At 39.2% G+C, this 12,877-nt stretch overlaps 1 protein-coding gene across 11 annotated transcripts in view; it reads left to right on the top strand.

Moving 5' to 3' along the window:
* The window catches only part of LOC126086050 (zinc finger protein 613-like), a 167,393-nt gene extending 156,672 nt beyond the window's left edge, over positions 1 to 10,721 (top strand). For 10 of the 11 annotated variants that reach the window (XM_049902082.1, XM_049902077.1, XM_049902075.1 and 7 more), the window contains 5 exons: positions 600 to 753; positions 827 to 1,036; positions 3,646 to 3,772; positions 4,044 to 4,139; positions 6,642 to 10,721. In XM_049902082.1, the coding sequence (XP_049758039.1) occupies positions 1,022 to 1,036; positions 3,646 to 3,772; positions 4,044 to 4,139; positions 6,642 to 8,350 (1,947 nt within the window). In that variant the 5' untranslated portion in view covers positions 600 to 753; positions 827 to 1,021 and the 3' untranslated portion in view covers positions 8,351 to 10,721. Of the gene's footprint in view, positions 1 to 599; positions 754 to 826; positions 1,037 to 1,432; positions 1,990 to 3,645; positions 3,773 to 4,043; positions 4,140 to 6,641 lie in introns of those variants that run through there. The other variant, XM_049902083.1, reaches the window with a different exon arrangement.
* Positions 10,722 to 12,877: the final 2,156 nt, after the last annotated feature.

Below are 12,877 nucleotides of genomic sequence, written 5' to 3'. Positions count from 1 at the left end.
ATATATACCAGTTTTTCCTACTATTAATGTACATTTGGGCTGTTTGAAGTTTGGGCTATTATAAATAATGCTGCTGTAAAAATTATACATGTCTTATGATTCAAATATGCACTTAATTTTGGAGGATATATACCTAGATGTGTACCTTAGACTTAAATTGTTATTTCAAAGGGTATGTATAATGTCAGCCTAATAGATGACGCCTAAATTTTTCTTTTTTTAACTGCTTTCTGGGGGCCCTGGTGGCACATTGGTTAAGCATTTGGCTGCTAACCAAAAGGTTGACACTTTGAATCCACCAGCTGCTCCTTGGAAACGTTACGGGGCAGTTCTCTGTCCTATAGGTTCGCGATGAGTCGAAATCCACTCAGCGGCAACAGGTGTTTTCTAAAGTGGTTCTACCACTTTGCAGTTCCAACAGTGGAATATTCTTCTCTGTATAGTTACTGCTTTATGTGGTCTGTTTAAATATGTTTCCATACCATAGTTTCATCTTACCTTCTTAAATCTTTATTGATTTTCCTTTCTTATTGAGGGTCACAGTGGATTTTTGTGTATGTTGTGAAGTAGGAATCAACGTTATTATTTTTTTTGCACAGGTATATCTGATTGTCCAAGCACCGTTTTTTGCGAAGATATCTTTTACCCATATCTGTGCAAATTCTGTGTCTTAGTTTTATCGCCCTGGTATGGAAAATGTTCTGAGTCACCAAATAAAGAGACAGCCAGGAATATTGAAGGCCTTGTGTTAAGGTGAGTGCCAGAATCAGTGACAGCATCTGAGCCTATAGGTAACGTTACCACTCATATCGAACTTTCCCTTCAGCCTATAGGCCCTGACTCCCCAGCAGCAAAAGAATCAATTGAAGTAAGGAAGAAGAAGCTCCAGGATTTGGGTATTGTCATTTCTGGGGACGCCCTTCACTAGAGATTGAGATAGCTGAAGAGAAATTTAGAGCTGATCTAGAAGACACAAAAGACAGCATCCCAGTTGCTGGCCATTTCCTGAAAACAAAAGAAAATGGTGAAGACACAGGTGACTTTGCTTTGCTTTGTGCTTTTCTTTGCTCCCTAATAGATTTGAAGACACTTATAAAATATCAGTTCAGTTAGTCTGAAAAGTGTAGAAATATAGGAGCTGGAGAGAAATAAACTTAGACTCTGACTTCAACATGAGGCAAAGCAGGATCCAATGTATTGTTCATAGGATTAACATCAAATTACTGATGTTGAAATAGGGTGTATGACAGGTAGACCATGTGGGTTGTATTTGCTGTGAACTTACATTTAATATCTCTCACCAAAAAATGAGAAAATCATTATAATTTACATGATAAACACTGATTTAAGGAGAAAGAAGATCAGTTTCTTAGGGATTTCAATATTTTGTGGGACTTTTGTCTGAGTAAGTTTCTTTGATGGTTCTTCCTAGAGGCGATGTGGGGGATGGTGTCCTGAACAGCAGCATTCTCATAAATGCAAAAGCAAGTTTCCTATGGCTGTTTATTCCCAGGTTCCTCGTAGACCCCTATAGGAATAGATGAGGCAAACTCAGTGGACACAGGAGACAAACGCAAACTAACCTGTGGACTCAGCCTTGTGGTGGTCTCTGTTTATCCAGGGATGAAACCTGAACATTCTAGGAGAATGGAAGCATTGCACAACTTTTAAACAGTTCTCAGTGAACCCGCATTTGAGTACAGACTTGGAAGTAGCGAGTTGATAATGGCTTGGATTCTTGGAATGTATAAGATTTACTTTAGAGCTTCACCTCATCTTAGAAAATGCAGAGCCTTTCCACATGTTCAAATTCACTTCTTACCTGCCTTTATTGCCTTTATTATTTTTTTTAAAATACACAAATGACTCATGGATACATTTGAATGGTAAAAGATTCAAATCGTAAGAAAGTAACATACCAAAAAAGAAGTTCTCTCTACGTACAGTTCTTTCCTAATCTCCTTTTTTAAATTGTTGGTAGTGTTTTCTTCTTGCATGATGTATATGTGTATATTACTTCCTGCATGATTTGTGTGTTTATATTGTTTATGTATATATACATATGAATAAGTATGTATATATACAGAAATACTTATATTGTCATATTTTACATGAATGGAATCATATGACAGAGACCATAGAGGCCAACTTGAAAGGACTCTCCATTGGCCTTAGATGGTATAGTTTGAGCATCTAAAGACTATTACTGTATCATTGAAGAGCATTTCCATGAGTTCATAGTCATACTGGAAAAAAATAAATTACATTTGTCAACAGTGGGGTTTGGGAGAGAACCAAGTATTTAATCTGAACAGATTTAAAGGGACATGATCATACATATAGTCTTTTTTTTGTGTGTGGAGGCAGACCTTGGCATTAAAAAATATATTCTCCATCTCTATAATTTTGTAATTTCAAGAATGTTTATATAAATACAGTCATACAGTGTGTAACCTTTTGAGATAAGTGAATTAACGGGTTGCCAAGGGTTGATAGGAGGAGGGAGAGGGAAGTGTCCAAAGTTAGAAAAGTACCGTGAAAGATCCTTGTGATGGAACTGTTTGGTTTCCTTTTTTTATTGTGGTAAAATATATATCACAAAAACTTTGCTGTTTCAACCTGTTGGACAGTTCAGTGACATTAATCACATTTGCCCTGCTGTGCACCTGTCACCATGTTCTATATGGTGGTCACAATAGTCTACATATGCCTTTTTGTGAACCCATCACTGTGTTCTATATGGTGATCACATGAGTCTGCATATGTGATAATGCTGTATACAGCTAACTAAACACACCCATACAAAGAGGTCATGTAAGCTGGTAAATCTGAATAAGGTAGATTGAATGTATCACTGTCAGTTTCCTGGTTATTAAATTGTACTACAGTTATGTAAGAAAACCTGGAGAAGGGTATATGTGATGTCTTAGCTTCTTAACTCTGTTGTAACAGAAATACCACAAGTTGGGTGGATTTAACGAACAGAAATTTCTCACAGTTTAGCAGACTAAAAGACCTCATTCAGGGTGCCAGCTATAGGGGAAGGCTCTGTCTGTCTGCTATGGGGGAAAAAATCTCCATCTCTTTAGCTTCACTTTGTCAGTTCCTTACTCATCTCCACGTAACATCAGTCTTTCTTCATTTGTGCTTCCTTGCTTCGGACATGTCAAGTCTCATCACTGTAGATTCTGATATTGGTTGTGAAGACCCATGTTTAATGTAATAACATATTTTATTGCCCCAGATGTCACTTCCATTATGTTTATTACTTAGCAAATAGGTGGCCAAATATGCAAACACATACACACACACACAACTATATACACATACATACATACACTCGTACATGTGTGTGTATGTATATATATATATGTATGTGTAAATGTGAGACATTCCAGGTTACCAAGAACATTTAATTGCTCCACATTATGGAAACATCTCATTTGATGAATGGATGGATGATTGAATGCACAATTAAAAAATATTTTGTTATGATTTTGCATTTTTTATAAGGTATTTTTAAAAAACAACATTAGGTATATAGATGCAGCCTGTATAGAGGAAATGAGCAGGAAAACTTCCTTCACATTTCATTTATATCATCAAAAGGAAATCACTTCACTAAACAAGACCCTGTTGTAACAGGTATCACTGGAATTGGACGATGTGGCTGTGAAGTTCACCTGGGAGGAGTGGAAGCTCCTGGACCCTGCTCAGAAGAACCTGTACTGGGATGTGATGTTAGAGAACTACAACAACCTGGTGTCTGTGGGTAAGGACAGCTTCCCTGTGTCACTCAGGGGGTGCCGAGTCAGTGACCTTTCCTTTCTCATCTATTGAAAGCTTAGGAGTGTCTCTGGTGTTCTGAAGTAGTAGATCCTCAGCCTAATCTCTGGCCCTAGATGAGTGGGTATATACTCCCTACTCCTGAGAGAAAAACTGTATGTGTGGAAATTGTTTTGTCCCAAATGTAACATTCTGCAGTCTTCACAAACCCAAGCCCAATTTGGTGAGTCTAAGATTCTATGATTTCCCATGAACAGGGTGTCAAGTCAGCAAAGCAGATGCACTCTCCAGGTTGGAACGAGGAGAACCACCTTGGAGTTTAGAAGATGAAATCCATAGTCGAAAGTTTTCAGGTGAGTGAATGAAAACCATCAAGGGAGAATGCTGTGGAAGTCACATTCTAGTGAGAGAAGGTATCACAGCTGTGAAGGGTGTCTGAGGGTACATAACAGCGCCATCATGGATCCCTTTCCTGTGTGGAACCTCTTTTTCTTTGTTGAGTTTAGAGAAAAATATACCTCTTTGTCTCTTCTGAAATCAGATCCTTGTTTATTTGCTCTATATCTTGATATTTTTGTTTTATAGTACTCTTCTTTCTAAGATTCTGAAATCTTTCCCTCTTTCATCACGTCCTTCTACCTCCCTTGCTTTGAAATTCCGCCTTTCAAAGAGAGAACTTTGAGTTCATAACAGCCTACTGAGTACAGCACCTTCCTACCCATTGGGTAATACTGATTTCACATTCTAACATTCAACCTCATGTTGAATGTTGTGCTCCCACAGTAAACTGGTCTTTTATTGTGCCTTTACCTGCTTCCTTAGCTTCTATTTTCACTTATTCTGAGGTTCTCCAAAGGTCTGATCTCCATTCTCTCATCTGTTCTCATAACCTTTAAAGTTTTCTTTGTTCTGATGAGTTAAGCTCTTTCTGTTCCCTAGGAGACTGCCAACTGACATCTCCCTTCATATCGTCTAATGTAGACTTCAACCAGTTGCCATTGAGTCGACTCTAACCCATGACAACCTCATGTGTGTCAGAGGAAAACTGTGCTCCATAGAATTCTCAATGGCTAGTTTTTCAGAAGTACATTGCCAGGCCATTCTTCTGAATTGCTTTTTTGTGGACTTTAACCTCCAGCTTTTGGTTAGCAGCCAAGAATGTTAATTGTTTGCATCACCTAGGGACTGCAGATACAGCTTAATTCTATGTATTTTGCTTATCTTGTCAACACCAATATCCCAATATCCCCAGGGAACTAGAATCATATTCTTTCCCAGACAACCCTATACGTTTAGGTTTTAGTACTCTATCTCTTAAATTGTAGTCATCTGGTCATTAACCTTGAATTCTGCCTTTGTCGGGTCCCTCTCCTTTACAGGTCTGTGTATGACGATTTCTTAACTAGTGCCGGTACAGCGTGAGGAGAAAGGTGGCAATCCTCATAACCAGTGCGGCAAGTTGTTTGCTTCTAGAGATTAGGTGTTCTTTTGTCTGGTTGTAATATTCCTAAGGATTATTGTTTTCCTCTTTCTGTAGGAATAGAGCAGAATGGCCTAGCTAGACCAAAGTTTGGAGTGTTGACTACAAGATATTTCCAGTAAATGTGAGATGAGTGTTTTGAGAAAGTTTGTTTGGTGGTGGTCTACAGAATGAAGAAGGACATGTGTTAGGAACAGGATCACCATGCAAGAGTTAGGCCTTTGGCCTGTGCTGTCTTTGGCCTCCCTGACGTCAGCATCTCCACTGCTATCTGACCCAACTCGTAACCAGTGTAGCAGTTTTGTTGAGCTCTTTTAGCTGGATTCATAGCAGCAAGTTTCCGCTGTCACCACTGACTATGCCACAGGCCCCTTTCCAAGCCTTGCACGACTGGATCTGCTACAGGCCCCTTCTGGGCATCTCGATGTCTTCAGTATTGTAGCATTCAACCCCTGTTACAGCTTTTTTAGGAGGATCTTGGCCTCCCCTCTCTTGCCTTCTTTTCTGTTTTCTTTCTCCCTTCTGCTTCTGTTTACCTGCCTGTGTGGGGTTGGCTCCGTATGTAAACAAACGCCTCATCAATTTAACGCATAGTCCTCCCACCTGGGCCATGAGTTGACGAATCCCCTCTCAAAAGGCCACAGACAGCTGATTTGCATAGTCTGTTGACCAATTCTGCAAGGTGTATACCAATCACAGGGCAGGCTATATATAGCCCAGGGCCAGACAAAAAGTAATCAAACCATAAGTTGTTTACAGCTTACCTAGGAAATGTCAATTAACCTGGACAAAAGTAACAAACCTTCTGGGGTAGAAAACTAGGGCTAAGGTAGTTCCTTGGGGCTTAGGAGAAAAATCTCTCAAGCTGTTTTTCCAAAGAACCAAGGCAAAAGGTCACATGAAGCAACTCATTTCACCACAGCTCTATAAACCTAAGGAATGTGTGTGTATATCCTCAACACTAGCACCATGCCTGGTACATAGTTGTCATTCAGTGAGGATTTGTGGAATGAATCTGTTCTTCACCAGTTTGGATCGGGTGGCCCTCCAGCCTCTGTAGTCTGGCACTCAAAGTGACTTGCTTGTATTTTATAGTTTCTATATATATCGCAAGGTCTTGTTGAGGAACAGTCAAATATGTATTTATCAATTATGTATTATCTCACCTATTTTCTATGCTGACTGCCATTACCTTTTAGATTGTTTATATTGTTGTGTTTTTAACCAGTGTGCAAGGAACATTAAACATGGAGTATTATTTATACTCATATCATAAGATTGTCACTAAAGAGTCACCTCACGTCAGAGCATTTTTAGAAATATCTTTATTCCAAATCAAGAAGATGGAAGGATTCATTGTTTTCTTCTTTTCTAGAAATCCAGAAAATTAATGATCATCTGTTGGGGCCCATGCCAAATGAAAGCAAGGTGAATAAGATAGAACAATGCTATGAAGATAATGCGTTTGAAAATACTGTTCATCAGCACAACAGTCATTTTGCTTTAAAGCAAGACCATAGTATGTTTGACTTACGCAGAAAAACTGTGAAATCAATTTTAACATTAATCAGTCAGCAGAAAAGATACGAAATAAAGAACTCTGCTAAGGTTGATAAAGATGAGGAAATCTTTCTCCATACAAACTATGAGCAATTTCATACTGAATTTAATTACGATGAGAGTCGCAAATCTAACAACATCAAGTCCCAACTCACTGAGTACCATAAAACCGACAAGACAGAAAAACCGCATGTATGTAGTGAATGTGGGAAAGCCTTCTTCTGGAAGTCTGTGCTCATGAATCATCAGATGATTCATACAGGAGAGAAACCCCATAGATGCAGCCTATGTGGGAAAGTCTTCTCTAAAAAGTACATGCTTACTGAACATCAAAGAGCTCACACAGTAGAAAAATCTTATAAAATCACAGAATGTGGCAAAGCATTTACCTTGAAATCTGAGCTCAATATGAATCAGAAAACTCATAAAGTAGAGAAATCCCACAGATGCAGTGTATGTGGGAAAGCCTTCTTCCGGAAGTTCATGCTCACTACCCATCAGAAAGCTCACACAGAAGAAAAACCTTACGAATGCACAGAATGTGGCAAAGTTTTTGTCACAAAATCAGGACTTAATATGCATCAGAAAACTCACACAGGACAGAAACCCTGTGTATGCAGTGAATGTGGAAAATGCTTTAGCCGCGAGTTAAGTCTCATTGTTCATCAGCGAACTCATAGGCAGTCATCCTATACATGCACAGACTGTGGTACAATCTTTGTCAAGAAATCATGGCTTACTATACATCAGAAAACACATAAAGTAAAGAAATACTTTCAGTGCAGTGAATGTGGAAAAGCCTTCAACCGAAAGAAACAACTACTTCTACATAAAGGCGTTCATACAGGAGAGAGACCTTATATATGCAGTGAATGTGGAAAATGCTTCATCCGTGAGTTAAGTCTCATTGTTCATCAGCGGACTCATACTAGACAGATATCCTCTGCAGGCACAGACTGTGGCAAAATCCTTCTTAAGAAATCATGGCTCAATATACATCAGAAAATGCATAAAGTAGAGAAATCCTTTAAATGCAGTGAATGTGGGAAAGCCTTTTACCAAAAGAAACAACTAAATTTACATAAAAGAATGCATACAAGAAACAGACCCTGCGTCTGCAACGTGTGTGGAAAAACTTTTGATTCCACGCTTGAACGTTTTAACCATAAATTAATACACACACGAGAGAAACATGTAAATTCAGGCAAGTTAGAAGAGCTTTCTTCAGTGAGTCACAGCTCATCACATACCAGTGATTTCATGCAGGACAAAACCCCAGTTAATACGGTGACCCTGCAGATGCCTTCTGTGGCATCTCAGTCTTCATTAAACACCAGTGGACGCCTAACAAGTAGGAATATAGTCTTTGTGGGACAGCCTATTGCCAGATGTGAGCCCTTGGGAAATAACAGAGAATTTGTACAGGAGAGAAACCTTATTAATCCAGGGAATGTGGTAGTGCCTTCAGTGATCAATTATGTCTTATTTTATGTCACAGAAAATGTTACTCTGCAGCTAATCTAGTCAGCCAAACCAAACCCAGTGCCATCGAGTCGATTCCGACTCATAGCGACCCTATAGGACAGATTAGAACTGTCCCATAGAGTTTCCAAGGAGCGTCTGGTGGATTCGAACTGCCGACCATTTGGTTAGCAGCCGTAGCACTTAACCACTACGCCACCAGGGTTTCCTAATCTGGTCAAAGAATGTATTATTTACAATGGATTAAATAAACATGGAGTAATTTATATGAGGAGTTTGGTTAGATTTTTAGGAGTTAGAAAATCTTGAAAAACTTACGATACTTTCTTCTTCAAAAAGCAGTGGCCATCGAGTTGATTTTAACTTATGGTGATCCTGTGTATGTTAGATTAGAACTGTGCTCCAAAAGGTTGCCAATAGCTGCTTTTTGGAAGTAGATTGCCAGACCTTTCCTCTGAGGTATCTGTGGACTTGAACCTCCAACCTTTTCATTAGCTCCTGAGCATTTTCACTGCTTCTTCCACACACAGACTCCTGGAGCAATGATTTTTTTTAATGGTATTTAAAAACATCCTAGGAAACAGATTTAATTTTTTTAATGCCCATATCTCATCTCCTTGGATAGATTTTAAATTCTTGATAGTTCTTGTGACTATTTAAATTTTAAAGTTAAATTATAAACAAAATTTAAAATTCACTTTCTTATAGCACTGGCCATATTTGAAGTGTTCAGTACACATATGTGACTCTTGTCTGCCAATGTGGACAGCACAGACAATGGCTGAAATGTGTATACTGAGAGAAATGTCCATCATTTCTGTTATTCCAGAAGGTTATAATTGGAGAGTACTGGTTTACATCTTTTTATATTTTCTAGCACACAGAAAAATAATATATTGATTTGAAAAGTGAGTGAGTGAACCAATAAATTGAATGTTTTGCATTGAAGTGAATGAGCCATTGAAAGGTAGTTTACAGAACAGAATTGTCACCCGGAAACTTCCTTACAGAGGCATAGAATAACAATTTTGCAACTTTTTTACATGTATACAAGGGTTAAAGAGATAAGTAAATCAATTTTAGATAATGGTAGCCAGTTTTTTCACTGTCAAAAAAGAAGCTACAGCTAATTTAGGGATGAAGTGTTTATTGCACCCTACGATGCTGAATTAGAGCTGAATATAATATATACTCATTTACTTTGATATGTATGTTATTAGGTGAATACATATTTATAGACGTGGGTATACATGGGTTAATAACAATGTTCACAGAAAGTATCTAGATATAACGACCCCCCCACCCCAGTAGCAGTGAGCACACCCCAGTCCAGACCTTTGTTTTTAAATGCTACTCTCCTATAAAAAGAACCAGGGCTCTTTAGAGAAATGATTGATTTTAGGGCTGGGACAGGTAGAGTACAAGATTAGCCTTGGAATATCTTGAAGTGACAGAAAGTACAGAATTGCCTAAAACATAAAAGGATGGGGGCATGCCAAAGGAAGACAGGAGCCAACTTGAAACAGCACTCAACAGCTAAAGCTGGAGCAATTTCACTAATGAAATAATGATGCTATTGGATTATATTCCAAATTATATGTGAAGAAGGCAGTTTGAGCACAACCTGCTGGCTTTCCCTGGGAGCTACAAATGAATCTTGTGCTTAGCACCAAAAGAATTTGCTTCTTTGGATGGGATGACAGTGTGGGCTGACTCCCTTGCCTAGGGATCTTGATGCAACACACATTCTACAGCAGATGGTGGCCTATCAGCATATCATCTCCTCTTGTCCTGAACACGTGTCAACATTCCTATGAACTGCTTAGCTAAATATGCATTAGATCACACCTGACCAACCCTGTTTTTATCTTTTCCTGTCGAGGAGGAAAGGTGGTCTGTGTTCTGCAGCACAAGAGGGGTGTGTGCAGACCCTCATCCCTGCACGAGTGGCTGTGGGGAGTGACCCACTGGCCATGGCAAACTGAGGTCCCCTATTGAAACTGGCCTTGCTTTGTCTCTTCCCTGGTTGAATAAAACATTGTTTCATCCAGTGTCTGTGTTTAAGTTATGTCTTTCTTGGCAAGCTGACACATCCAACTATAGAGTGAGTGAACTATCCTGCATGTGGTGAGAGTTCTCCCCTGGAGGTGGTAACAGCTGTCACTTGCTGAAAGTATAAAATAAATATCCATAATATCAGTTCCGACTCATAGTGATCCTGTGCACAACAGAACAAAACACTGCCCAGTCCTGTGGCATCCTCACAATTGTTGCTATGCTTGAGCCCATTGTTGCAGCCACTGTGTCAATCCATCTCATTGAAGGTCTTCCCCCTTTTCACTGACCCTTTACCAAGCATAATGACTATATAAATAAATGGGGAAGGGACAAATATTCTTTAGGGATAATTCAAGGTTATATATGTAGATACATCCTACTGAGCGAGAGGCAGAATTGACTACCCTGCCTTTGAGTGTGGACTACTTTGTGACCTGCTTTCCAAAGAATAGAGTATGAAATGATAAAAATAGTAAATTCACTATGGGAAAAACTGTCAAACCCTATCTTTAACAGATACCAATGTTAAGTCATTTTGATACTATGTACTTCAGTGTGAGGTGATGAGCAGTACACTTCAACTCTGAGGTGTTCTTTTCAAAATTGTATAACCCCAGTCTAATGAGGAAAGTCATCATCATTTTCCTCATGGAACACTAATGATCAAAGACCAGAAGAGTTGTAGAGGACATCATACATGAAAAAAAGCAAGAAGTCATTTAAAAGACAGGAGAGAAAGAACAAAATGGATGTCGGAAGAGATTCTGAAAGTTACTCTTGAATGCAAAGTATTTAAGGTGAAAGGGAGAAATGATGAAGTAAAAGAGTTGAAGAGAAGATTTCAAAGGGCATCTCGAGAAGACAGTATTATAATGAAATGTGCAAAGACCTGGAGATAGAAAACCAAAAAGGAAGAACTGAAGAAAAAATTCAAGCCTTGAGTTGCAATATTGGAGGATTCTATGGGGAAAATACTAAACTGCAGGAAGCATTAAAAGAAGATGGAAGGAATACACAGAGTCACTATATCGAAAAGAATGGGTCGATGTTCAACCATTTCAGGAGGTAGCATATGATCAGGAACTGATGATACCGAAAGAAGTCCAAGCTGCACTGAAGGCATTGGCAAAAAATAAGGCTCCAGGAATTGACAGAATACCAACTGAGAAGTTGCAGCAAATGGATGCAGCACTGGAAGTGCTTACTCAACTATGCCAAGAAATTTGGAAGAGAGCCACCTGGCCAACCAACTGGAAGAGATCCATATTTATGCCTGTTTCCAAGAAAGGTGATCCAGTGGAATGCAGAAATTATCAATATCATTAATATCACACGCAAGTAAAATTTTGCTGAAGATCATTCAAAAGTGGCTGCAGCAGTATATCAACACGAAACTGTGAGAAATTCAAGCTGGATTCAGAAGAGAACGTGGAATGAAGGATATCATGGCTGATGTCAGATGAATCTCAGAAAGATGTTTACCTGTGTTACTGACTGTGCAAAGATATTTGACTACGTGGATCATAACAGATTATGGATTGCAAAGAATGGGAATCCTAGAACACTTAATTGTGTTCATGAGGAACCTGTGCATAGATCAAGAGGCAGTCGTTTGAACAGACCAGGGGGATACTGCGTTGTTTAAAGTCCAGAAAGGTGCGTGTCAGGGTTGTATCCTTTCACCATACTTATTCAATCTGTATGCTGAACAAATAATCCAAGAAGCTGGACTATATGAAGAAGAAGGGGGCAGCAGGATTGGAGGAAGACTCATTAGTAATCTTCGATATGCAGATGACACAGCCTTGCTCTCTGAAAGTGAAGAAGACTTGTAGTACTTATGAAAATCAAAGACCACAGCCTTCAGTACGTATTACACCTCAACGTAAAGGTAGCAAAAATCCTCACAACTGGACCAATAAGCAACATCACGGTAAATGGAGAAAAGATTGAAATTGTCAAGAATTTCATTTTACTTGTATCCGCAATCAACACCCATGGAAGCAGCAGTCAACAAATCAGAAGACGCATTGGGCAAATCTACTGCAAAAGACCTCTTTAAAGGGTTGAAAAGCAAAGATGTCACCTTGAAGACTAAGGTGCGCCTGACTCAAGCCATGGTGTTTTCAGTTGCCTCATATGCATTTGAAAGCTGGACGATGAATAAGGAAGACTGAAGAAGAATTAATGCCTTTGAATTGTGGTGTTGGAGAAGAGTATGGAATATACCATGGACTGCCAAAAGAACAAACAAATCTGTCTTGGAAGCGGTACAGCCAGAATGCTCCTTAGAAGCAAGGATGGTGAGACTTTGTCTCATATACTATGGTTATGTTATCAGGAGGGATCAGTCCCTGGAGAAGGACATCACGCTTGGTAAAGTAAAGGGTCAGTGAAAAAGAGGAAGACCCTCAACAAGATGGATTGACGCAGTGGCTGCAACAGTGGGCTCAAGCATAACAACGATTGTGGGGATGGCGCAGGACCAAGGTATTGTTTAGTTCTGTTGTG

This window comes from Elephas maximus, chromosome 11 (genome assembly GCF_024166365.1).
Source record: "Elephas maximus indicus isolate mEleMax1 chromosome 11, mEleMax1 primary haplotype, whole genome shotgun sequence".
NCBI classification, from domain to species: domain Eukaryota; kingdom Metazoa; phylum Chordata; class Mammalia; order Proboscidea; family Elephantidae; genus Elephas; species Elephas maximus.
The sequence above is the reverse complement of the archived record's forward strand: the minus strand, read 5'-3'. Positions and strand labels throughout refer to the sequence as shown.